The sequence below is a fragment of the Perognathus longimembris genome, chromosome 2 (assembly GCF_023159225.1).
Source record: "Perognathus longimembris pacificus isolate PPM17 chromosome 2, ASM2315922v1, whole genome shotgun sequence".
In the NCBI taxonomy this organism is placed as follows: domain Eukaryota; kingdom Metazoa; phylum Chordata; class Mammalia; order Rodentia; family Heteromyidae; genus Perognathus; species Perognathus longimembris.
In genome coordinates, this window is record NC_063162.1 from 147,912,222 (window position 1) to 147,939,808 (window position 27,587).

Here is a 27,587-nt window from a genome sequence, read left to right on the forward strand (position 1 = left end):
TGCCTGTGCTTCGGTTTTAACTCAAAGCCAAGGTACTATTCCAAATTTTTTTCACTCAAGGCTGGTGCTTTACCCCTTGAGTCACAACTCCACTCCTAGCTTTTGTTGGTTCATAGGAGATAAGAGTCTCATGGACTTTTCCTCTCTGTCTGCTTTTGGACCACAATGGGCATCCCATAAGTCCCATAGAGAGGTGTGGGGCACACCTGGAAGTCAACTAGCTGGCCCCGCCTGTTTCTCAGTCTTGGGACCATGTGTGGCTAAGATGGTGGCGCCTAACAACAACAGGCAGCTGCTACAAGTGTCTTTGGTTATAACACAGAGGCCGTTCTGTGGGCTGTGAAGCCCCGGCTCTTCCACCCTTGATGGACAGCTGATCCTGCCGGATCTTAGACCTGATTGGCTCCTGTGCCTTATATTAGTGGCACGTACTTCCCCAATAAACGAGATCTTGCACCGACTTGACTCCCAGGCTGTCTGATTGTCCTCTGGTGAGGGAGGGCTGGGTGAGGGCAGTCTCCCGACCCTTCTCTTTTCTTGGCCCATCTGGTAGGGGCGTACCTTCCCATCGCAGCGCAGGGGGCTAAAGACCCCGCCAGAGAGGGACTAAAGAGAAACCATCGCGGAGTTTACAGCAGACCTGCATACCTACGAACGAGTTAGAGGACTCCCCTAAGACTTGATGCAGTGACCACAAAGTAAGGAAGGGACTGCAGAGTCTGGGATCCTCTGAACTGCCCTACACTGTGGCTGGCAGCTGAGGGCAGGGGTTCTGAGGGGCCCCTCACTATTAGGAAGAACTCCTCTCCGGCATCCAGACAGAGTGCTTCATGGGAAGGCTTTTATTCTTCCTGTCTCAGCAGGGAGAGGAGCTAGGCTGGGAAACTCATAGGAAGGCTACAAAGTGGAAAATCGATTTCTCCATCTTGAGGTGAGTTGTTAACACAGGGGAAAATAAGATCTAAAAATCCACCAAGAAATGAAATTTTACTTAAAAAAAAGTGACTATGATGATTAGAGCTTCAAGACATCCATGTCAAAAGGAGCAATAAGGTGTTTCTATTTCAGGAGAGACATTTTATCATCTAAGCACTCTACCTCAGATGAGAAAAGATACAGGAGTTCCTTGTTGGTGTTTTGTTTTTTTTTTCTTCCATGATTTCCTGTTTTCACCATGTTGTCTATGATACTACAAGGTCTTTCTTGGTGTACTTACACAATATCTTAGGGAAGGGATTAGCCCAACAAAATATTTCACTAAGATACAAAAACCTCATTAATTTGCAGCAGGATGTGTTGCTCATTCATTATGGGTATCTAGAACATGAGACTTCAGCAAGGTTTAAGTATATTTAGTCTCTTCACAAAATGTAAGTAGTAGTTCAGACACCATGACGATATAAGTATGAAGGGTAATATTTGTTCATGAGTTTTGTCTAGCTGATGGCTACTTCCCTATATGTTTCCCCTAGTTCAATAAATTATGTGCTCCAAGAGTTCATCAAATGCTTTTTGCAATGTTCACTGGTTCTTAAGTACCAAGTGGCTAGAAAGTTTTTGATGAGCATGAACTTTTGCAAGGTATCTGAGATGAGATTTGCCAATTCAAGGTTATCTCAGAAGGAAGGGAGGTGTACTTAGTGAAAGCACACCTGCCTCGCAGATATATGGACCCAGCTTGGTCCCCAGCAACAAGAAGAGGAAAATTTCTTTACACCCTAGCTAGAAAAAACTACAGAATGTCCAACTGGCCAAGCCTGCTCTGCTAATGTGTTTGAGCTCAGAATAGTTTGTGCATTTCACATTTTTTTTAATTTTTTATTAAAGGGAGAATATGTGACAGAGAACTATGTAGCATGCAAATCTAAACTATTTAGTGCCTATTGCTTTATAGAATAGACTCGCCTCCCAACTGAGTCAGGAGAAATATTTAGTGCAATAGGTAGAAAATTTCAGTTACTAAAACTTTAGTGATGTTTAAATTACTGTAAAAATAATCTTATGAGTGACTTACAGCATATTAAAAAGGTCTCTGTTTGGGCCATTTGCAGATAACTATAATGGTCACACTGTAGATTTGAGTTGAATATTTTATTATATTACTGTTAAAGCTTCCTACATTATCTAAATGCTGTGATAATCAAGTTAATTTTAGTGAAAAGTATCCTTTGCCAAGCATATACCTACACATAAGTTGTCTAACTTGGTTTTCTCTTACTGTTCTGTAATTTCCATGTACAGGCAGGATACATGTTATTTATTTATTTATTTTCAGTCACATGGGCTGAACTCAGGGCCTCAACTTTTTCACTAAAGCTAGCGTTCTACCACTAAGGAGGCACATCTCCACTTCTGGTTTTCTGGCAGTTAATTGGAGAGAAGAATCTCATGGACTTCTGCCCAGACTGGGTTTGAATCATAGTCCTCAGATCTCAGTCTCCTGAGTAGCTAGGATTACAGGTATAAGTCACTGGTGCCCAGAAAATATGCCTTTAAAATGTATTGTTCTGTAAAAGGGAAGTTCTCATTTCTTTCAACTGTTTTTAATTTTTTTTTGATGCAGATTTCCAAAGCTTAAAAGCTTGGTTAAAATAAAATAAAACCTTTTTTTTTTTTTTTTTTTTTTTTTTTTTTTTTACTGTTCGGATGAACTGCAAGGGCATAGGAAAAGTAATTCTAATTTTGTAGGCCAAAGTAACAATCACGTATAAAATGTTGCTCTGATGACATATCTTCTTTTTCTTTTAGTAAATAACACTGTTCAAACTTTTAAGTGACTTACATCAAAACTTCAGAAATGGTAGGCCTGGCACTGAGGGTGAGGACCACAAAAAGGGGAAACTACTGTTTTTATCAAAATTTGTGGAAAATAAAAATGAAGAGAGAAATAAAAGATGCTCACAAAAGGGATCATAAATCAAATGTAGGGCCAACATGTGGTATGCTAAGCATTACCAATGAAATTTTAAATTTGATATTCAAATATCTGACATACAATAAAAAAGGAAATATGTTGTGCCTAAATGAAAAAAAAAAAAAAAGAAAACCTCATATTTCAATTAGAAATTTACTAGATTTTTCTGGAACGTTATCTGCAGATCCATCCATTTCCTGAAGATGACATTTAATTCTTCTTTGTGTTTAAGTAACACTCGTGTGTGTGTGTGTGTGTGTGTGTGTGTGTGTGTGTGCATTTCTCTGGTTTTCTTTATCCATTTATATGCTGATGGATGTACATTTGGCTGTGGTGAATATCTCAGCAGTGCTCATGGATGTGCGGATATCTCTATTGAGTGTTAACTTACATTCAGTATGATATGTGGCAGAAGCATTAGAGTAGGGTTGTACAGTAGTTTTATTTTCACTTTTTTGAGGAATCCCCTGTTTGCTATTATAGCTACAGTATGTTCTTAAAAGATGTCTTCCATGTAATTAAGACTCTAATGTGCAATGCTCATACTTCTTCTCTGTTCCTACTACAGTTTTGGAAAAGCCACAGAATGAAATATAACCTCAGACAGCAACACATTATTTTAAATATGCACACCTTTAACATTGCATTGCTGAAGTGCTTAAAGACTAAGGAACAGATAATCTGATATAATTTGTATTCCTGCCAACCATATATTAGGTTTACTTTTCCCATAGCTCATAAGCATTTGTTTTTTTTTTTTTTGTGACAATAGCCCTTGTGTAGGATGAGATGGGATCTCAAGGGCATTTCCATTTGTATTTCCCTAATGGCTAAGGATGCTGGTAATATTTTCAAGTACTTATTGGCCATTTGTACTCTTTTTTTTTTGAGAACTATTTAGCTTATTGGTCTATTTCTTTCTGGATCATTTATTCTTTGGGTGCTTTGTTTTTAAGAAATTTGCATAGTCTTGATAATCATTTGATTAAATACCTGGGGAAGATTTTTTTTGTCATTCTATAGAGTGCCTCTTAGGTAATTGTTTGCCTTGCTGTGCAAAAGCTTTTTAATGAAATGCAATCCTTTTGACAGTCTTTATTTCCTGAGCCATTGGAGTCTTACTCTGGAAGTCACTGGCTATGTCTGCATCTCCAAGTATTTTCCTATAGCAGCTTCCATTTCAAGTTTCACTCTGAGGCCTTTCACCCATTCTGAGTTGACTGGAGACTCTTCAGTTCCCACTCACACACCATGCTTGCTCTCACCCTTGTCAATAACCCTGCTCCTCTGAAACGCTTGTCACCAGATGGCTCCATCTCTCCTCATTCTGTATTTTATATTATGTTATAGTCTGTCTGCAAAGTCCCCTATACTTAGGAAGAGGTTTTTTTTGCTTTCAATTCTAAAAATAAAATAAATATTTGTAAATGTATATAAATATTTATATAATATACAAAATTATATATGAATATGTAAATTTTTATATATTTTTCATCCATATATAGATATATACAAAGAAAGAGAGACAGACAGAGAGAGAGAAACTTTCTTGCTTTAAACTCCCTAGGGGATTTCCTTCCAGGATTCTTAAAATGAAATACATACTGTCATCACCTTCTGGTTCTTTTAAAATTAAAACCACAACTTTATATGGCCTCCAGGTCCTCCTTTCTTAGGCTTTCTTCTATCTCTTTGCACTCTCTCCACTTTCTTCTCCCTGCTCCAGTGATATTGTCTTCTTTCCTGTCCCTAAGACTTGCCTATGGCTTTTTGTGGTCTTTGTACATGATTTGTGTACGTACGTGATTCTGTATGGGAGTCCATATATTCTATGCAATGATATAGGCATACTTATGTATGTATTTATATACAAATCAGTATCAATGATATATGTATCGTGCCCATCCATAGTAACATATTTATAGTTTTTTTCTTACTTATCTTCCCCACTATGTACCTTTATAGAAATGCCTTGGGAACAAAAGCTATATCCATGTTGTTGGTTATTGAAAGCCCAGTGATTTGAATGTTACCCATTACACAGAAGGCTTTTGAATATCTCCTGTGTAAATGAGAGAAGAAGTGACCAGATGAATGTATACATGCATGGATGGTTTCAGCATAATTGCAATAACAGAATCTCAGTGAGTGAAGTGTCTACCTCTCCCCAATCATGTCTGCTTCTCCACACCCAAGTGGCTGGCGAGTAGAGTCTTAGAGTGAAATTGTTTTTAACGGAAACCTAGATGCTGACATTAAAAGAAGGAAGACAAATTAGTGGGCATGGAAGATATATTCAGTGCATTCTTCCCTTTCGCTTCCTCTGCTGTGAATACCTGTACCCCAGTAATGAATAGACTGCCTCTTATCTTCCTTTCCACTCACAAAAGGGAGTGGAAAGTTCTTCCAAAGGATTACACTGATTTAGTTCTTTTTCTTTGAATACATCATGACATTGTCTTTCAATCCTTCCTTGCTTGTCTTTTCTTTCCAACACAGACCCTCATGAACATGACTTCATTTTTTTAATCATCCACATAAAGAGGCATATTTTGTCCATAGTCAGAAATTGTGAAAATAACTGTGATTTTTCAACATAGACACTTTTCTTCCAGTTGGATATTTATCCTATTTATTTATTCCTGAACATAGTTTGGTCCCTGTTTCAGGAACATTCACAATTTCAGCTCTAAAACAGATTTTTACAAATAAGTTACCCAAGTTTTCCTGGGGGAGAAGTATAAAGAAAGGGAACTAAAGAAATACTGAGGTTAGAGAATCACCCCAAATATGGCTAAATAGAAACATAAGAACTAGAAGGGACAACTGAAATCTTAGATTTGAGTTCCTATCTTTGTATCAAGCTAGGCTTTTTCTCCATACTCTGCTACTCTCTTTTGCTTTGTCTCACCCTGTACTCTTAAGCAGATGAGCTCTTATTTATCTCATCTGGCATTCACAAAATTCCAGACACCAACTGGATCAGACATACCCATAGTTCTTTTAAATCTTGCTTTTTGCAATGACTTTTCATATGTTTTTAGGCCTCAGATGATTGTAAAAGTCTCAGAGACAGAGTTCTGAAAAAGGTTTGTTGTTATTGCTGTTGTTGTTGTTAATGTTCTGAAACAGCTGCCTGCTAAGAATTTATCTTCGATTGAAGATTGAGAACTTTTATTACTTGGGAGAATAAATTTTAGATTTGTCTCTATACAATCATGGATTTAATTCGAGTAATTTTGTGCAGGGATTCTCATTGTCCTACTATTTGAAATCAGGAAACTAATAGAAAGAGATATTAAAAATACAGCCCTGGTAAAATAGGATAATTAATTAGATTTGTGGAGTATTTGGAAAGCTAGAAATTCACTAGAGAACAACCTACAAAGAGAGGAAAAGTATTTCTTAATGTTTTCATTGTTAAACTTTTGATAATAAAATGTAAAGTGGTTCCTGTGTTAAAATTCAAGAACTACTGCTCAAGTAGTTGTGTCTCAGAAAAGATTGAGGAAGGATGTAACTATTTCTGAGATGAAACCCATATATTATGAAGAACAAGGCTACAATAATCGTCACTAAACGACATCTCAATTTTCATAACACAGAATTTTACATGGTACAGCTATATATTATCCATTATGTAGATTGTTGGGACCACATAAATATTATATCATGTCTTTTGAAATTGGGGTAATTATTTCAACACCTTACTTATAGTTACTAGTTGTTCTTGATGTTGTTGTGTGTATGTGTGCATTTCCTTTACTTTTTAATATAGCCTGGCTAGACATAAGCTTGTTATCCTCCTACCTCAGACTCTCAAGTAATGGGATTATAAACAGGCACTACCATGCCCCACTTATTATTAGGTCTTTTAAGTAAGACTAAAAGGAAGGCAGGTCGGACAACAAACTTTATATTGCAAATGTGCTATTTTTCTGACATTTGTATGAACCTAAATCAGAATTTTCTAGTTCAACACTTCTTTGTGCTTTTTATTAAAAACATCTCCTTCTTTGCTTGTTAATCATGTTTTACCTTTAAAATTATCATAAAATAAAAATTATTTTAAAAATAAACTTCCTGGTGTTCTATAAAAGTAAATTTAATTGCTTCAATTTGATAATATAGATAATCACAATATAGTTCTTAGATGATGTTTTATGATTAAAATTATTTGCTATGCCTTTAAGTATTTTTTCTATGCTTAAGAGATCAAATACAACGATCTCAATGAATACAATGATCTCTTGCAGACTATTGCCTTAAAAAAGCTCACTCTGTCTAACAGACGGAAAGCCAATGCACATAGGGAGTTTAAACCACTGACATTTAAAATAACACAATCTCTCATCCATGGAATTTGTATCTTCTAAAATAAAATTATCTCTTATAAAAAGATCTTCCCTGGATTATAGTTCGATGTAGTCTATTATTAGGTTGCCCTCCTTTTCAAGGTTGAATCTATGGTCCCACACATTGTCTCTATGTCCTCGTATTTCTCTTTGTTATATTTTATACAATAGATAGCAGAGCTTGTGGATGAATGTTAGCTAAGTTCTGGGGGAAAAAAGCCATTTGTTTCCTACTAATAAAATGTAACAAAAATGTTCAAAAGTCTAAGACTGAGGGAGCGTAAGTCTTTTGATAGAACTTTCTATAATGAGAAAAATGGGATTAGCATGTATCTGGACGAACTCTCTAAGAAATATACATACATATATATATAGCTGTATATATACATAAATATATGGATGTGTATATGGATGTAGGATATATATATGTATGTGAGTGTATGTAGGGGTATGTATACATATATTTGTGTGTATACATGTATGTATATATGTACCATATACTGTTTCATACATAAGAGGCACAGTGGATCCTTGGCCCATCTCCCATGTGTCTGTTCCAATGAAAGGCCCCTTGAACCCCTCCCGATATTCTGCCATGTTCTGCCCTGTTCTCCTCCTCCTTGATGCTGAAATATCTGAAATCCTATCTTACCATCTCTAGGGCTGGCGTGGGACTTAATGCGGAAATGATTTTTTAAAACAATACTCTCTTAAAAATGCCTATTGCAGAATTTCAAAACCAAGTATTGCAACTCAATTTAAAGATTTTTAACATCCGAATAGATTTACATATATCAAGGGCCATATGAATACTTCGGCTCATGGCCCATGGAAAACAGCTTGTTTTCAAATATAAGAGATAAAAAAGGACTTTGCTTCTCAAAGGTTTTAGGGTGAGACTTAGACAGCCAGTCACTGGATAAGAAAATAATAATATATATATATGTATATACGTGTGTGTGTATATGTATACACACATATTCAGAGAGGCAGTACCAGAGTTTGAACTCAGGGCTTTGGGTTTGTAGACAGGCAATCTACCACTTGAGCCATGCCCTCAGCCTTTTCTCTTTTACTTATTTTTCACACAAGGTCTTGTATTTTCTCAGGCTTAGCTTTGAACTGTATTCCTACTGTATCCCAGCCCCTTGAGTAGCTAGGATTACAGGCCTTAACAACAAGAGCACCTAGCTAAAATTATACTTTTAGGAAAATAAATGAGGTTGTCACTCCTGTCAAATTACTCTTGGAAACTAATAGCAATAAAAACAAAACGTGAAAGAAAGGAAAAGGAAAACATGAGTTTTATTTGGGCAGTTCGGGACTATGGTTGGTTCTGAGAGGTGTTTTGTTTTTTTTCCCCCCCTGTTTAAAATGTTATTTATTTACTTATTTATCTCGTTATTTATGTATTGCAGGCATTTCCTGGAAACATCAACTCGGATAGCGTGGTGAGACACGAGCTGCAGCATCCCGTTGTCGCCCGCTACGTGCGCATGGTGCCCCTGGACTGGAATGGCGAAGGCCGCATTGGGCTCCGGATCGAAGTCTACGGCTGCGCCTACTGTGAGTGCCATGTGACTCAAGCTGGGGGTGGGGGAGGTCCTGTCCTCTCCATTGAAATCCTCATCTGCCTTAACCTCTTAACACCTGCTTTCCTGGAACTACCATAGTTAGATAGATAGATAGAGAGATAGATAGATAGATAGAGAGATAGAGAGATAGAGAGATAGATAGATAGATAGATAGATAGATAGATAGATAGATAGATAGATAGATAGATAGATAGATGATTGATAGATCTATCGATGGATGGATGGATGGATGGATCGATAGATAGATAGATAGATACATACATACATACATACATAGAAACATAGATAGATACATAGATAGATCGATCTATCGATTGATGGATGGATGGATCGATAGATAGATAGATGATTGATAGATCTATCGATGGATGGATGGATCAATAGATAGATAGATAGATAGATACATACATACATAGAAACATAGATAGATACATAGATAGATCGATCTATCGATTGATGGATGGATGGATCGATAGATAGATAGATAGATAGATAGATAGATAGATAGATAGATAGATGGATACATAGATACATAGATAGATATATAGATACATAGATACATAGATGGAGAGAGAGAGCCTAAATTTTCCTATATGGTATGTTAAGAATGTACATGACACACAAACCCCATGCATAAGAATATGGTCGGTGAAAGATTGAGAGCATCCTTTCCATTCAGCCCCCTCCTACAAACAATTTTCAGTTCAATTGTTTGAAGCCTTACGGAATATTTAAAGAGAAGAAATCTGGACTACAACCTACCTTTCAGGCTCTTGGAGACCGTGGTAGATAGGTCTCGAAGACTTTCCTTCCAGCTCACATCTCACCTCTAAGTTGTGATTCTTCTTATCTTAAAAGACAATCACTAAATTTTGCAGCAATTAGATCTCATAAGGGTTTATTTTTTTTGCTTTAAATAATCTACTTAAATCACCTGAAGTGTTTAATTTCATTGTATCTTTTTTTGATAATCTCAGCTTTACATGCACTTTTTATTTTTAAATTTTATACTACAGATGCTGTACAGGAGGGCAGGGGGCTAATGACAAGTCAGGTAATGAGTGCATTTCTTTTTGAGCAGTGTTACCCTCTCTCTCATTTTCTCTTAGTTTTTCCCTCCCTCCTCCCCTCCCCCAAGTTGTGTGGTTCATTTCTAACATAGTGTCTAGTCAGTATCACTGCTGAATATTTTGTTCTATTTTAAAACTCCCCTTTCTACGATATCAAAAGCACATTATGCTCATGTCTAATGATTCTGATGCTTGGATATTGAGGATTGTGATTCTGCTACGTGCTGCCCTGGTGCAGTGTTGAAAGGGCTCCTTCTCTAAAAGAGGAAATGTTCATATTCTCACTGTATGCATGAAAATCCTGAGAGTGAAAGAAGACCACATAAAATGTGTGCTTTCCTGTAAATACTTACAGACATGTATATACGTGTGTGTGTGTGTGTGTGTGTGTGTGTGTGTGCAGACTATGCATGTTGATGTGGTCACTGAGGCTGCAGAAAACTAGGCAGCACTAAGGAGTGGGAGAGAATTACCTTGCCTTCTTCTTCCTTGCCTCCTGCTTCCTTTTCCTCTCAGTCTTCCACGTTTCCCCCATCTCCTCCTCTTTCCTTTTCTAACCTTTCTCCTTATTCCCCTCATCCGCCTATATTTTCTATCCATATCCTTCTGGTTTTCCATCATGACCGCCACCTCAGTTTCTTCACCATTTCATCTGAGAACCTTCCTTCGAAACAAGGAAGGGGAAATCCACATTCTCCTACAGAGAAAGTGTCATTGCTTTTCTTCTTCTCCCAGGCCATACCAACAGAGAATGACTTTAAAGGTTGCTTACTTTCTTTTTTTAAATCACAAAATAACATAAATTCATTTGGAAAGGAATTGCCCTCCCATACTCAACATGATGGAGCTTAGCCTTCCCCTCCAGAACTGTGAGGGAACCAGTTGCTCTAGTTTTAAAGCACCCAATTTGGGATACTTTCTTATAACAGCTACAGGTAAACTAATGTAACCATCCTAGCTACTCAGGAGGCTAAGATCTGATGACTGCCATGCGGAGCCAGCCCTCGCAGAGAAGTCCTCATGAGACTCTTATCTCGAATAAACTATTCGCTGTGGCACTGTAGCTCAAGTGGCAGACTGCTACCCTTGAACACAAAGAAGCTCGGGGACAGTGCCCAGGCCCTGAGTTCACTGGGCCAACATATAGATAACATATATATGTTTATAATAAAAATCTTACATATTTTTGCTTTAAACAACTTTCTCAAAGCCACTGGTTTAAAGTTAACCTGTACCGGAGTCCACACTAGACAAGACCGTAAGATGCATGTATTTTCTTGAACTTAACAATCTATGATCTTAATAGTCTTCTTTGATTGTTTCAGTTAGAAAAGGAAACATGTCTCTGAGTGAGGCACTACAGATCACGTCCATCCACATTTGTATCGGTGCTGTGTGCTCTAGGGTCTGTGCAAGAAGATACTTGGCTTTTGATTACTCCTGTGGGAGAAAGAGCTTATTCTCATATCTTTTCAGCAATTTCTTGGAGGTTTGTCTGGGATCTTTCTGAAATCCACATGCCCAGAAATAATCTCATACTTATTTTCCTTTACCATTTTCTTGAAGAGCCAGCACTGACACATGGCAGCTCCGGCTCCTTTGTGTGACAGTGTGTCCACATGACTTCCCTTTGTATTTCTCCTCTCTTTTGTGTGATTTTTTTTTCCCGTGAGTGGCATCATTTCAGAAGTTAGGAACTTTATAAGGAGCTAGCTGTAGTCTAAGTGGAGAAGTTCCGTTCTGGGCCTCCACTTGGAAGCATTTACAACTTGCACTATTTTATGTTGTGAGTATGATGAATGAGTATGGATTCCAATTTCCTTGCCTCTAAAGCCTTACAAAATAACCCTATTCCCTCTACATTTGGTTTTCTCCCCTTGTTTAGTTGAAACAAGTCAGTGCTTCCGTTTTTCAGAACTTCATGATGTGCCTATTCTTTAACTTAGGAAATCTAGAACACAGACACATAACCTTTTCACAATACAGAGGAAGGACTGCATGAAGCCAAAAGGAAAAATCTGAGTCTGATTCAGCTTTTATTTTTTTAGACATTTATGTCTTGCCTTCCACAAACACTGATGCTACAAAAGTCCAGCAAACTGTACTGATTAAACTAGGAATCACTTATACCATCAGATACTAAATTAGCTTTTACCCAAACCTTCATGACAGTGAGATTAGCACCTTGACAAATCAAGCTACAAATGATTATACAAGTCATTAGTATATATAACTGCAATTTGGATCATTAGCTAGTAAGGCTTCGCTGTTAGAGAGGTGGAAATTTGGTAGAAGGAAGACTAAATGGTAAATACTGTAGCATAAGAGTATTGTCCTGGCCCTCCCCATGAGAATAGCATCTCCTAGGGAACACAGTTTATACCCATAGCTACACCCTGTTCTGCAGGAGATACTGGTGAGTAAACCTGAATTCCTATCTTAGGGCTTTTGTAACATTTCTTTTATAAACCGTGTGGCATGGAAGCGAAATTTAGGATGTCATATTTTGGAGGGCAGAAATTCTAAATGAAGTTGTTAATACAGTCCATTCATTTTAGGATCTGAGACAGAAAAATCTGTCCCCCTTCCCTGCCCACACGGTGGGGGGGGGCGGGGGGGGGCATTCAGCAACACTCTGCATTTCTTTTTTTTTTTTTTTTTTTGGCCAGTCCTGGGCCTTGGACTCAGGGCCTGAGCACTGTCCCTGGCTTCTTCCCGCTCAAGGCTAGCACTCTGCCACTTGAGCCACAGCGCCGCTTCTGGCCGTTTTCTTTTTTTTTTTTTTTTTTTTTTTTTGGCCAGTCCTGGGCCTTGGACTCAGGGCCTGAGCACTGTCCCTGGCTTCTTCCCGCTCAAGGCTAGCACTCTGCCACTTGAGCCACAGCGCCGCTTCTGGCCGTTTTCTGTATATGTGGTGCTGGGGAATCGAACCTAGGGCCTCGTGTATCCAAGGCAGGCACTCTTGTCACTAGGCTATATCCCCAGCCAACACTCTGCATTTCTTTCCCTGTGAGTTCATGCTTCCCGTGGCTGCTTCTGGAAGCAGATGGATTGTTGCAGTGTGTGACAAAGTAAACAAGCCAACAAAAAAGAAAGGGGAACATCCCAGATCAGAAATAGTTTGTGCAGACACACAAACACTTTGATGTGACAGCTTAACTTATCCCCTAATTGGAGTTCATTCTTCTCTCTCTGTAAACGCACTACTGTAATGTCTCTTAAACGATTGGTTTCTTGTGAGAAAGGCTCATCCATTTGATTAAGCATTAATTAAAGAATACTCCTTGTAAAGTATTTTGCTTATTCAACTCAATATGCAAATCTGGTCACATTACACATGTGTTGAAAACACTGATATTACATGGACCAGAAATTTTGAAGGACAATCACCCCACCCCCAGCCTATCAGATAATCTATAGTCCTATGTTCTTCCATTTTCTATTGTGCTTTATGACCTAGTAATATTCAAGAGCTTTTCGAAGATTATTTATAAAACCAACAGCACTGGTTTAAAAGAGAACTATAATTTCTAGGAGAGAATAACAGCAATTAAACTCATGTTTGCAGTTCTGAATTAAGAGTAACAATGTGTCTCTATTGTGGAACTCAAGAGAATATTACTTTTATTGTATACATTACCTCAAATCTCTTTTCATGAAATATTTTTTTCAAGAAAAATAAACATTAAAACAGAAGGATTTACACATATTGTGATTGCAGGTGGAAGATAAGAATAAAATAATGAAAGAGAGCTCAATGTAGTTGAGTACTTCAACATAGTTTATAAATAAGACATTTTGATTAATACAAAAGGAGCTGCATATGTAGTCTACAAGAAAATGAATGCAGAAAGAATTCCCCAAAGGACTTCCAACTCAGCTCTTTCTTTCAAGGAGGAATCTAAAGTACAAACGGGTATGTGACTTGCATAAGAGAATCACAGAGAAAACCTACATACTAAAATTCTATTCTATTCCATTCCATTCTATTTATTTTTGGCTGTCTTGGGGCTTGAACTCAGATCCTGGGTGTTGTGTCTGAGTTTTTTTACTCAAGGCTAGTGCTCTACCACTTTGAGCCACAGTGCCACTTGCAGTTTTCTGGTGGTTAACTGGAGATAAGAATCTCAAAGACTCTCCTGCCCAGCCTGGTTTTGAACCATGATCCTCAGATCTCAGCCTCCAGTAGCTGGTATCACAGGCATGAGTAACCAGTGCCTGGTTGCATTCTAATATTTTAATCTCTGACAAAGTTCTCCCTCTCCTCTCTTCCCCCTTTCTCCCTTCTCTTCTCTTACCCCTCTCCTCCTCTCTTCTCCCCCTCCCATCACCCTCACCCCTAACATTTTATAACCTGTTCCCTTCAGTTAATTTTTCATTTCCTCAAGGACTTTGATACAGGCCCAGTGATATCTGACAGAAAATATTATTTTGAGCATTCTAATGAATCTAAAAATTGCCTGGCCCATTAGTTTTCACTATAAGGACATCAAAGATGAGCTAATTAGCAAGAAAAAAGATCTCAATAGTGTTGCACATTCACCAAGTCCAAGAGAAATATTTACATGATTGATCTTTTCGTAATGCACTCATTTAAAAACAGCTTGCAAATAGACAGGACCTAAGTTTCCCTTGCATTTCAGGCCACAGCATTCCTCCATGCCAGGAAGTACTTCGCCTCAGGCAGTCCCACCTCCTGAGAACCTCTTACACACAGGGGCATCCTTGTTTATATAAACTTAGTTGATCTCAAAGAGGATAAAAGTCAAAGTTAACATGATTCAGCTCACTCACATTTCACCTTTAATCCACATTTAATGGGAGGAAAGAACTTAAGATTCAAACATGCAAAATATAAGTAAGATTTCTTTATTAACTTTTATTCTCCAGTTGTTTCTCTTAATTATCACCTGTGTAAATTAGCTGAGTTAGGGAGGAAAGAGCAAATATTTAAGATGGCAGGTATCACCCATGTCAACGAAAAATAACAATATAACAAAATAATCATTTAGCATGCTGACTTTTTAAATGATGAGCAGTCTAAATCATTGAATTAGCCATCAGTCATTTTGAAGAATTAAATAATGTTGTCTCTATTGGAATGAGATCAATTCTTTTATTTAGGCGTGAAGATAATTCCAGTTTTAAAAAATCATAAGCCTACATGGAACATATATATGTAAGATAAATATATTGTATGTATCACGTATATTATATGTATAACCTTTATACTCAAGATGCAAGATATTGTCATGTTCATCTGTATAGAGTTTCATGCTTGCTTTGGGAAAGAGGAGCTAAAGAAAATGGCTTATGATCCGTATTGTATCCAGCTAATGGGGAAAAATAATTTCAGAAGCAATAGGGTACTCGAGTTTACACAGCAAGCACCCCCATTTCTTCCATCTTTAGGAAAAATGTTTAGAGGTCTGGGGATATGGCCTTGTGGCAAGAGTGCTTGCCTTGTATACTTGAAGCCCTGGGTTCGATTCCCCAGTACCACATATACAGAAAATGGCCAGAAGTGGCGCTGTGATTCAAGTGGCAGAGTGCTAGCCTTGAGCAAAGAGAAGCCAGGGACAGTGCTCAGGCCCTGAGTCCAAGGCCCAGGACTGGCAAAAAAAAAAAAAAAGGAAAAATGTTTAGAGCGGATACTCTTGTATTAGATACCTAAGTAAAAACATGAGCGCTGATGGATTGTGATTACAGTTCTCTGCGAAATAACTCGTAAACTGACCCTTGAAGTGTTAAATGGAGATGCTTCTCCAGTGCTTCTGAGGGAGAGAAGCAACTGTTGAGCTTTTCACAGATTTTGTACCTAATGTCCCTGGCCAGATAGCACACATCTGACACACAAACAGGGAGGCTAAGGAACTGACCAATGTACCTGCTCACATGATTCCTTGGTACTTTGCATGTCCCTCTTTTCGTTGCCCTATCTTCTCCTTGGGAGAAAGGGATGTTCTTGCATTAGGTTGATGGGGTTGACACACCTTTGACACAGGACAAGTGAGATCAGGAGCAATTACTTCATCACGGCCTTTGGGAGGGCTCTCCTCATGCCTATAGGACAGTGTTGGCTCCATTTCGAAGCAAAATGAACAACCATGGGCTGAGGGATACAGAACTGGAAAAATAGCTAATCAGAAATGTTGAGTTATTCATACTGTCAGATTCCTATGCATTTTGTCCTTAAAAAATTGTTGTAAAAAGAGGTTTTACAAATAAAAATAACCTTGCACTGACTCAAATTAGAGTGCTGCAAATTCATGGTAAGAATGTCAGTTTTAGAAAAGTATTTTTATTATTCTAATAATTATGATATTCAGTATATTTTGAGTATTGACTATGTGTCAGATATTGGGCCGAATGCCTTATAATACGGGTACAGTTTAGTAACTATTACTGTCTTTTAGAAATGAGGAGCTTAAATATTAAATGCATTTTTATTCATTTATTCAGTGTAAAATCCAACAGAGTAATAGCCTTATTTTTATATTGGCTGTTTATTCCCAAATGAACAACTGAAAGAGAAAAATTCCTCTGGGCCTGTCTGAAGCAAGATAAATAAATAAAAAATTGTCCTAAGTGTAGTTATTTGAAATTTGTGAGAAAAGGGAAGTAAGTGACTGAGTAAAGTCTGTCGAGCAGAGCTAAGAAATTACTTGATCATTAAAAAATGGCATATATATGTATACATGTGCATATAATTGTAACATCAGAGTGAAAAACAGAATGTAGCATTGTTAATCAAATGCTATATTTCCTACATCTAGCAATTTAATTTTAATTTTTGTTTTTTGTTTTTTTGTTTTTTTGTTTTTTTGGCCAGTCCTGGGACTTGGACTCAGGGCTTGAGCACTGTCCCTGGCTTCTTTTTTGCTCAAGGCTAGCACTCTGCCATTTGAGCCACAGCGCCACTTCTGGCCATTTTCTGTATATGTGGTGCTGGGGAATCGAACCCAGGGCCTCATGTATACGAGGCAAGCATTCTTGCCACTAGGCCATATCCCCAGCCCGCAATTTAATTTTTAAAAAAGTACAAAAAGTGAACATGATAACCACATTTATTTTAAGATATTGCATTATGGACAATCATCATTTATTCTATCCTATTTTAATATTGTTACACAATGTTCTCAATATTGAAAAGTCACTACTGGTTGGGTGCCAGTGGCTCACACTTATAATTCGAGCTTGAGGAGGCTTGAGATCTGAAGATCATTATTCAAGGCCAGCCCAGGCAAAAAGTCAGTGAGAGCTCTGTCCTAATAGAGCAGCAAATGTCAGAAAAGGAGCTGTCACACAAGTGGTAGAGCATCAATCTTTAAGACAATGCGAAACAAGAGCACAGGGCCTAGATTTTAAGTCCAAGTACCTGCATTAAAAAAACTTAAAATTTAAAACAAAATCACTATAGAAATACCAATGTTTCCCAATTCCACTTATATGTCACATCTAAAATAGGCAACTTTGTAGAATTAGGGCCTGAAATGATTGTTTCTAAAAAGATGAGGAAAAATGAAGTGATAAATTACAAATCACTATGCATAAAATTCCAGTTCAAAAGTCATATAAGTTGCAAATTATAGAATTTGTAATGTAAAATATTGTACTTCACTGCAAAATAAAGCCTTTGGTAAGCAGGTCTTATGCTGTTTCCCATCACAAAATATTTGCTTCAAGGTGATTAGCCGGAAGTGCTAAAAATGGAAAAACAATAACATATACATATATATATATTTATATATATTTACTATTAACAGTGTCACCTCAAAACCACATGTAAGACATGAACCTTAATTGACAAAAACAGATGTGCAGGAAGGTTTTCATGCCTTCCTGTATTCAAGCATTTTGATGATTTGACTTCAAACCTCACTTTACTCTCTGGGAAGCTGAGTCTAAATGCATCTTTGGACCATCCTTTCTGGAGGTCTCATGCACTGGTTGCTTGCACGCTGTTGCCTGTCCATAAATATAGCCTTAACAATGTTTATGCTGCTACCACCCCTCCCCCCACCGCTTTCTCAGTGGCTTCTCCCTCCCCACTAGGTGGGCATGCTGATGAGCCTGCTTCAGCCAGTTTAGAAACATTGGTGGTCCACCCAGACTAGTCATCCCCAAATAGCAACCAGTTCCTTTATTTTGAAAGTATGTGAATAGATCCATTTACTTACTGCTCATATTCAAATCCTCCTCTTTATATGGATAAAACCTGTACTTGAAACGCCATCTGGGGAAAACCAGTAGGACATTTCCACATTAGTCATTCTTGTTACAATTTATTTGATGATTACATAGGATGCCTGAAATAATAATGATAAATATATTGTTCATTGTGAGAAAACAGTATCAAAACCAAACTCTTCAGACCAAAAGAGTAAAAAGCACATCCACTGCAAGATGATACATCTACTTTACTATCAATTTCCAAAATAAGTAATCTGTGCTTCAATCAATCTCTAAAAGAGCCATCTGTGGTTTTCTGTGTCATAGACACACATAGAATTCATTTGCACAAATTTGTGTCTTAATGGCACTGTTTCAGGATTGAACCGAATATGTACACACAGGGATTATTTGTGCTAAACCATACTTGGAAGTGTAACATTATCCTTTACGATTAGTGATATGATAAAATGAAAAGATGCGGTCCTCTGAGCTTAGATGCAAAGTAAATGCCAAGTTTATTTAAAGGGTGATTTGAGACAGTGGTTTAAGCATTCCAAATCCCCGTCTCTTCCTCCTCACAGGGGAAGCAGAGGGGCTTGCTGCAGATTCGTCATGGAGATTAAATAAGCATTAAATAAATAGAAGGTGCTTAGCACCGTGTCTGGTTTAAGTTGTACACTCCTACAAATTATCCACTTTTGTTACCATTGCTGTTGTTCACATGATCTAATTCTCGACTTTATCAGGACCATAGTATCTGATTCCAACAGTCACATCTCTGAGATGAATTTTATTACCTGGCATCTTTTCTTAAGAAGAAAGCCTGCTTAAACATCAGTGAGGCACCATACGTGAGATCGTGGTGCTCATACACGTTTAATATTTTTTTTCTGGAAAGGGTGGCTTTTAGAGCAAAATACAATCTCTCATACTTTAAAAAAAAAAAGGTTTCTCTTGGTTCTGTGTACATAAAGCCAGTGGCAAATGAAATATGGATACTGAGTCTGAATGGCACCATCTTGGCATCTTGGTGATGATGGGGACTTTTTGAAAACTCTTAGAGATGAATACTTCCCCCCTCCCTCCCTCACAGGGGAGGTGCTAGGCACCTGAATACCTAGTGGGGATGGAGATGGGGACCTGGGCAGTAGGCTACTGGACCTGCTTGATCCGTCCATGAACTCTGGAGACTCTTTGACCTCCAAGTTCTCTGCTACCCTATCCCCTAAACACGATCCTACTTAGGTCCCACCCAACTCGGCTGTCATTGTGCCATGGCTCATGTCTACTGACTCCTCAGGTCACCATGGCACCCCTCTTCAGCTCTCCATGAGGATTGACCTGGTTTGTGGTTCAGTTTCCCAACAGTTTTAAGTGTGCTGGGAGCTGCAAGTTCTTCTTGCTTTCTAATAACGACTCCCAATTCAACCACTCAAACAAGGAAATCAGAGGTTATTGGTCCAGGAAAAGAATTTAAAAATGACAGGCGCCCCAGATATTAGTTTGCAGCCCTTAAGAAGGGAGGACTCACTGAAAGAACTAGGCTTCTTTCACAGGGAGTTATTTACAAGCGATGACTAGCAAACCATACTGAATCTGGTTTTCGTACTAATCCAATTCTCTTCTGATGCGTTGTGTCAAAGGCAGGACATAATGTATTGTACATTTCTTTTAAACTGTTTATTACTTAATTCAAATGGACAGGTAAGCTCATATCCCTTTTTCATGAACTATGTTATTTATGTATGTTTTTCTAGTTGTGCCAGTACTGAGGCTTGAACTCAGGGATTTGGGATCTTGCTTGGCTTTTTCACTCAAAGTCGATGCTCTACTGTTTGAGCCAAACCTTCACTTCTGGCATTTTGCTAGTTAATTGGAGATGAAAGTGTTTTGGATTGGTCTACTCAGGATGGATTCAAACTAGGATCCTCAGTTCTCAGCCTCCTGAGTAGCTAGAGGTACAGGTGGGAGTCACCTGTGCCTAGCTCCCATGAATTTTGAAATGCAAGTACATTGTATGCATTTGGTAGTGCATTTGTTAATTGGATTTAATAATTCCAGAATTTTATCTGTCCATATGCACCTAAAAACAAAATGATGGCATCTGTTGAAAACTATTTTAAGAAGGAAGGGAAAAAAGGTAAAAGGAAGTGAGAATAGGGAGTGAAGTTTATGGGGTGAACTGTATGCATATATAGAAATGTCACAGTGAACCTTCATTTACTAAGCTTTGGTATACAAAAGATTACAAAATTACCAATTGCATAAAAATTGACTCTAGAAAATAATGATAAAGCCCTAGGTATGGAACCACTTGAACTTCTCTGTGTGGTTGACACACAGTTAAGGGAAAGGGGATAAAGGAAGTTTCATTGCTTTTGTAAAATAAACAGAATAACCACAAGCCTTCTATAGCTAGGTTATTGAACCCTGGGAGGGGGGACAGAGAATGTTTACATATATTACATTTAAATAATATGTTAATGCACTTGACAAGAGTGAACAGAAGGCAAAATTGTCTAACAATGATCATATAGTTGAGCATGATGAACTAACAATATCTGAGACCAGCCTATCAGAACCATTAACATGATTTTGGAAATAGCTTCTGTCCTATCAGTTTTGCTTTCTCCAAGATGCATAGTGTCGTCCAGTGTGAGCAAGGATACGTGAGTGGCTAAGAATTGCAGCAACTCTGAAGAAAAGATCAAAAGAAAAATAGCGATAGGAAGAAGTAGAGGGGATCAATTCATTAAAATCAACACAAAATAAATGTTCATAAACAGCACTATGCTCACCTGAAAAAAACTACCTTTTATCCATTTCTTGTAGAGCCTTTATATCTTTTGTAATGATACACTAAACAGTTGGTAAAATAGTACTTATATTAAAATGCTGACTTAACACTATCATGCTATTTACTATGTCATTTTAATTTTAGATCTTTTCTTAGAAATGATAGATACAGTTAACATTAACAAAATGCTACTAGAATTAGACTGATGTCAGGGTTCTTCTGAGAAATAGTTCATGAAATTGTTCTACTCATTAAGTAAAAGAAATATACACTTCAGCGCTGCAGTCTGCATTCAATCATAACACTTTTTTACGGTGCAGCAAGTGTCTGTGGACTCTTTGTGGGAAGAGTGGCATCTCGTCTCTCAAACGATGTGGAAACATCCTTCCATCAGCTCACCTCCTTCTGTAGAGGTCCGACATTTTCCCAGGGCCTTACATAGCATTCTTCCAGAAGGAAGGTGTTGCTTGAATCCTCATGAATACTCACAAGCCTTCAGTCTCTCTTCTTCCACCCTTCTTCCCATTTTTCAGCCAAAGGTTTCTTCAATGTCTTTTTCCACAATGGTTGCAAAATATGTGGTTAATCAGAGAGGAGGCTATTGAATGCCAGCATATTTTCGAGAATGAAAAGATGGATAAGGAAGATCTGCATTGGGTGCAAAATGGTTCTTTCCATTTCCAGCACTATTTCTTCAAGATTGTTAAAAAACAGAATTGATTTGATGCTAATCATTTGTTATCACCCAAACTCTGTAAATTTCGCACTAATTTTTTTTAACAATTCCCAGGACTCAAATCCAAAATGCCTCAATGAATGTATTTAATTTGCTCAAATGAAAAATCTAATATGGGACCATTGAACATCTCTGAAATTAAATTCCTGTCTTATATGTCGTTTCTTCTCTTTAAAAAATGTTTTACTTTTTTGTTTTGTTTGGCTTTTGTTTTGGATGTTGGTTCTGAGGCTTGAACTCGGGGCCTGCACACAGTCCCTGAACTTTTTTGCTCAAGGCTAGTGCCTTGAGCCAAGAATCAATTCCATCTTTTTGGTAGCGAGTTGTTGATAAGCATCTCATGGATTTTGCTGCCTGTGGTGTCTTTGAACTGCAATCCTCAGATCTCAGCCTTATGAATAACTAGGATTACAGATGTGAGCCACCAGCACCTGGCAGATCTCACTATTTTGTTGTTTGTTTCCTTTTTTGCACACCATATATCAAAAATTTTATGAGGAATTAACTGTGCTTTGTCCATGTGTTATTCAAGTAAAAAACCAATACCTTGAGAATATGAACTGTCTCCTACAAAGAATTCCTGACCTTTTCAGCATGCAAAAATGTAAATGGCACAGTGCAGATCCTCATATTTACGTTGAGGCTTTTTAAAAGCACAAATGATTAGAAACTGATTTCTCATTCCACTCAGAGTTCAGCAGATATTAGAGTCAAGACTCCACAAAAAATGGAAATGATTTTTTCTTATAATCCTGATTCATGGTTTTTATATCTATGGACTTTCCAAGCCCTAAAGCTGGACTCGGTGGGGGGGGCAGGTTTATAGGGGAGCACTCTACAAGTTATCTCTGATGTCTATGAACAAACCTTTCACACCTGCAGTGACATACAAATACAAGCAGGCAGCAAAGGTCACACTGACCTGTTGCTAAAGTAAGAGAGAGAAAAGCACCTGTCCATGAACCCCGGAACTCCTTTAAACTGAAGCAATGATGTCAGGAGGCTGTAACTTCTAGCAGGTTCTTGCCAGTGCTTGAGGTGAGTTCACTCGGATCTGCTAGAATAGCCAAGTTCCTGGAGGACTTAAAATCCACTTCCAGTTGCCAAAAGAGCAACGCAGGAGAGCCATGCATCGCTGCCTCTCACGGCTCTCGGCCCGCTGCCGCTCACAGGCAGGTGAGCTTATTTTAAAAGCTCAGCAGCATAACGCGTGGACAGTTGGTTCTGTCATGTGTGTACATTTGTTTTGTTTTTTGTGTGGGTATCTCTCTATATGTGCATATTTGCATATACACACATGAATACATTAATATGTATACTATGTATACGCATTATATAGTGTATATATTATATATATTATATAGTGTATATATTTAGTGTATATATTTAGTACTATATTTATTCTTTTGCTACATACACATATATAGTAAAAGTTTATTATACTTACTATGTTTTGGATTCCATAAACTCTGTTTTAACTCTACCAAAGGTTCTGATTGTTCTAAAATTCTTGCCTTGATCAGTTGCAATAATAGTCTAGCTGATACGTTCACCCTGTTTGTAACTAGTTCTTCTTACTAAAGAATTGAATTTGAGCAGTCACAGAATATGAGGGAAATAATTATGATGGAAATTTGGCATAATTAGATAACTTCAATATTTTCACCATTAACCCTGTTGTATATTTGTTTTTGTTTTTTTCTGCTTGCTTTGCTTTTAATTTAGGAGACCACAGTTAGACTGTCTTTGATAGTCTAGACTAATAGACAAAATGTCTTATACTTGGTGGCCTTACAGAACAGAAAATTTTTTTTTTCACAATTGCAGAAGCTAGAATCTAACATCCCACATCAGGGTTGATCAGGACATTCTTCCAGCTTGAAGACTGACAATTTCTTACAGGCTCATCTGGAGAAAAAACAAGCAATCTCCCTCCTGGCTTCTTCATAAAGACACCGATCTTGGGCTGGGGATATAGCCTAGTGGCAAGAGTGCCTGCCTCGGATACACGAGGCCCTAGGTTCGATTCCCCAGCACCACATATACAGAAAACGGCCAGAAGCGGCGCTGTGGCTCAAGTGGCAGAGTGCTAGCCTTGAGCGGGAAGAAGCCAGGGACAGTGCTCAGGAAGGCCCAGGACTGGCCAAAAAAAAAAAAAAAAAAGACACTGATCTTATTCTCAGGGCTCCCAACCTCATGACCTATGACCTATGACCTCCCCGAAGCCCTACCTCCAAATGCCATCACCGCAGGCATTTTGATGATAATATGCTGGCTTTCAGTCCATTGCAGACTAACTTAACCAGAGGCCAAAATTGATATATCACTACCATAATTAATACGGTGTCACCATAATTCTTTCCGACCAAGCCCCTCTACCCTATATAATTCATTATTCACAGCAGGAAAGCATCTGAATTTGCTCTGAAATTCAAGTCCTGTATCGCTCAGGTACAAATTCATATGGGAAAATGACTTCATTTTTGAACTTTCGCTGGTTTATCGTAAAAGATGTAAAAAAAAAAAAGTTTTGTTTTCTCAATTGGCAAAGGGAACATGAATGTTTTATGAAGTCCTTTAAGCACATGCCCATGTGCACCTCACCTTCTACTTGAAGTGGGGGTTCTTGTCTTGTTTCCTTCTGCATTATTTCCTATGCTCTCCTCAAGAATTGCCACTGATTTCTGGCTTGAAGTTTGCACTTGCTATTCTATTGTTTCTGTGGGCCAGGTGTCTGGGCATAGCGGAACGGTGCCTTCTGATCAGGATTTCTTCTCTGCAAGTGAAACTTCACTGGGGCTGTGATCTGATCCACTGCAAAAGCGTGTCGGCAGAACTCATCTTTTAGCAGTAGGGCCTCCTGGTAGCTGTTTCTTCACACGCGCGGGACATGGTCCCTGTTGCTTCAAGTAGCAATCTCTACATTCTGTCTCAAAAGGTGCACCTGCTTGAATCCTGCGGAGTAAGGAAGGGTGTCCTTTTGAGAAACAAAACTCAACTGAGAAGGGACCTGGAGGCAGGGTGAGGGTTATGTTTCCTGTGCCCTCTGGGCAGAGTTATGATAACCAATCACTCAACCAAACAATAAGTATTGCTTTGAAAAATGTTTTATCCATGAGTTTCATACCCTTAATAAATTGACTTTAAGTGAAACAGGTCATCTTTAGTAGTCTTCAGGGCTCTAATCTATTAGAAAGCCCCAAGAAGAAATTTTTTAAAAAAGTATTAAACAGAAGGGTTACAGTTCCAAGTCAGGCCGAGTGCATTTCCAATCTTACCCCTTACCTTGCTCTTTCTCAGTTTTTCTATCCTCATTCCTATCCCCCCAAAATTGTAGAGTTCATTTTCAACAGAATATCCAGTAGGTACTAATGCTGCATTTCTTCACACCTTTGTCCCTCCATTTCTGTGCCCCCATTACTCTCCCGAAAATACATAGACAAACAACTAAAACCAAAAGAAAAGAACAAAAGAAACAACATATACATTAGTAAATAAAATTATGAGATGGGCTTTAGGTGTGCAACAGAAGTTGTAGGAAGAAAAAAAAAACAACAACAAAAGAAAATGGACAGAATTGTACTCAACTGACCAAATTACTCAGCTAGACCCATTGCACAGCTTTTACTAAAGACTGACTCCCCATCGTGTGTGCTCCTGGCGATTGACCATTCTAAACTAATAACCCAGACTTTGCATTTAAGAGGGAAAGTTTAATAGAGAAGAGTTTTGGTTTGTTTTTTTTTTTTTGAGGAAGAACAAAAATTGCCTGTAGGTTGGGCTTCTGCCTAAAGTGTCTGTCTTGCCTATCTTTCTTGGAGAACTGTCCTCTAGATTCTAGACTTTTCTAGCATCCCTTAGTAATGAATAAGCCTACCACTTGATGTAACTCTCCCTAGGGTCCCATTCTGGTACAAGCCCTTCATCAATACTCAGAACCCCCTCAGTTCCTCATACCACATCACCTTGATCAGAAGAGTGGATTGGTCCTTGTACACAGAGCCCCACTATTGAGGGGAAGGAATATGTAGGTCACTGTACTGTAGGAAGGGAGACCGTTGCTGATGGTCTTCTATACATCCTCTACCTGCTTTGTCTCTCTCTTTTTCTTTTTTATTTATTTATTTTTTTGGCCAGTCCTGGTCCTTGGACTCAGGGCCTGAGCACTGTCCCTGGCTTCTTCCCACTCAAGGCTAGCACTCTGCCACTTGAGCCACAGCGCCACTTCTGGCCGTTTTCTGTATATGTGGTGCTGGGGAATAGAACCCAGGGCCTATTGTATCCGAGGGAGGCACTCTTGCCACTAGGCCATATCCCCAGCCCGTCTCTCTCTTTTTCTAATGACTTCTACTCCACGGAGAACCATTAGTAGGACTTTGTGGTGTGGGAGAATAAGAACATAATTTGTAGGAAAAGGTAGAAAGAGATGATACAAAAGGAAATAAAGTTTGTTATAGCTGGAAGGGTGAACAAAGGCTTAAAGTTTTGACCCATATTGATGACTGTACATTCAGCACCCCCAAACTTTACTGATTAGCCCAATGTTGTTTAGTTACTCATACCACTAACTATATGTAGCAACTGCATATGCACACATAGTTAGTAGGACTCAAACTAAATAATTTTTATTTCATTTTTGTTGTTGTTTTTGCAGTGCTCAAGAACAAACCTAGAAATCTGTGCTTGCTAGACAATTCGCTACCATTGAGATCTATAGCCCTTTATTCATTTATTTGTTTTGAGACAATATCCACTCTGTAGTACAGGCTAGTCAGGAACACCTTCCTGACTCAGAAATTGCAATGGCTCAGTATCAGACAAGACCCTGTCTTATTTAATTTTAACTAGTTGAAATACAAGTTTAAGTAGCCACATTTGTCATCTGTAATATTAGACAGTCCAGCTCTAGAAGAATAATCTCCTTGTCCCTGAGGGAATTTTATTTATAAGAGCCAGCCTCACTATAAATACAACCGATGATAGGTCTGCAGTTTCAGCATTTGTTTTATTAATGCAAACCCAGCAAACAATTTACCTGAAAATTTCCCTTTAACCTGAAACAAAGTAGACCAGTTTAGTACTATGCTATTCGCATATTACAATTTCATGTGCTTGACTTTTTGCCTTCAAGACAATGTATTTCTCTTAGCTACAGAGAGAAAAATTCAGAATATGACATATTCTGCTTTGCCCAGAAATTGCCATCCTTTGAATGGAGCTAAATTTACGTGGAATAATAAAGTAAAAATATAAATAAGTAATCATCCTCAAGCAGAAAAAAACACATGGCTGTTAGAGAGGAAAATCACCTAACAATTCTTCTGAAACCTAAAACATATATGATAGATAGCCCATTTCCTTTTGTTCTTGGCTTGCTTGCTCAGTAGTATCTCTACTGCTTGAGCCAAGTCTCCAGGCAGGCTTTCTGCTGGTTATTGTGGCACTACAATTTACCCAATGTGAATCTTTAGTCTCTGATTTTTAAGATTATGTTTTTATTATCTTTAAGTAGTAGTAAAGAGAAGTCCCCATTCTGAAAATAGCGTGCATGTGGTTCTGCTGTAAGGGGGCCATAGGGAGCTCACGGAGCTTTCCCTTTCGCCATTCCATGGCAGAGTCTTCTATGGCCGGTGTGTCTGGGATGGGGGTGGGGCAAGAAGGCAAAGACTGAGAGGAAGACTTGGGTTCCATCCCTGTACTCTTTTCTTAGCCCCTGCATTACATGTCTGACACCATTGCATCTCTTGCATATACTGCTGCTCAGGGCTGAAGCATGAAAGGTGAACTGTGAAAAGATTACACACTCTCGATGCGTATGTAGCAGAACACATTGACTTAGAACTAAATAACAACTGTTTTCAAAAGCAGAGCACCAAGCGAAATTGATCACCGCTGGGGTGTGAACACGTACGTGTGTGTGTGTGTGTGTGTGTGTGTATTTGTCT

General features: G+C 38.3%; 1 protein-coding gene across 1 annotated transcript in view; it reads left to right on the forward strand.

The window, feature by feature from the left end:
* Cntnap2 (contactin associated protein 2) overlaps positions 1-27,587 on the forward strand; it is a 1,597,185-nt gene that overhangs the window by 615,669 nt on the left and 953,929 nt on the right. The window contains exon 4 of the mRNA XM_048340407.1: positions 8,688-8,835. Coding sequence (XP_048196364.1) covers positions 8,688-8,835 — 148 coding nt within the window. The remainder of the gene's footprint in view (positions 1-8,687; positions 8,836-27,587) is intronic.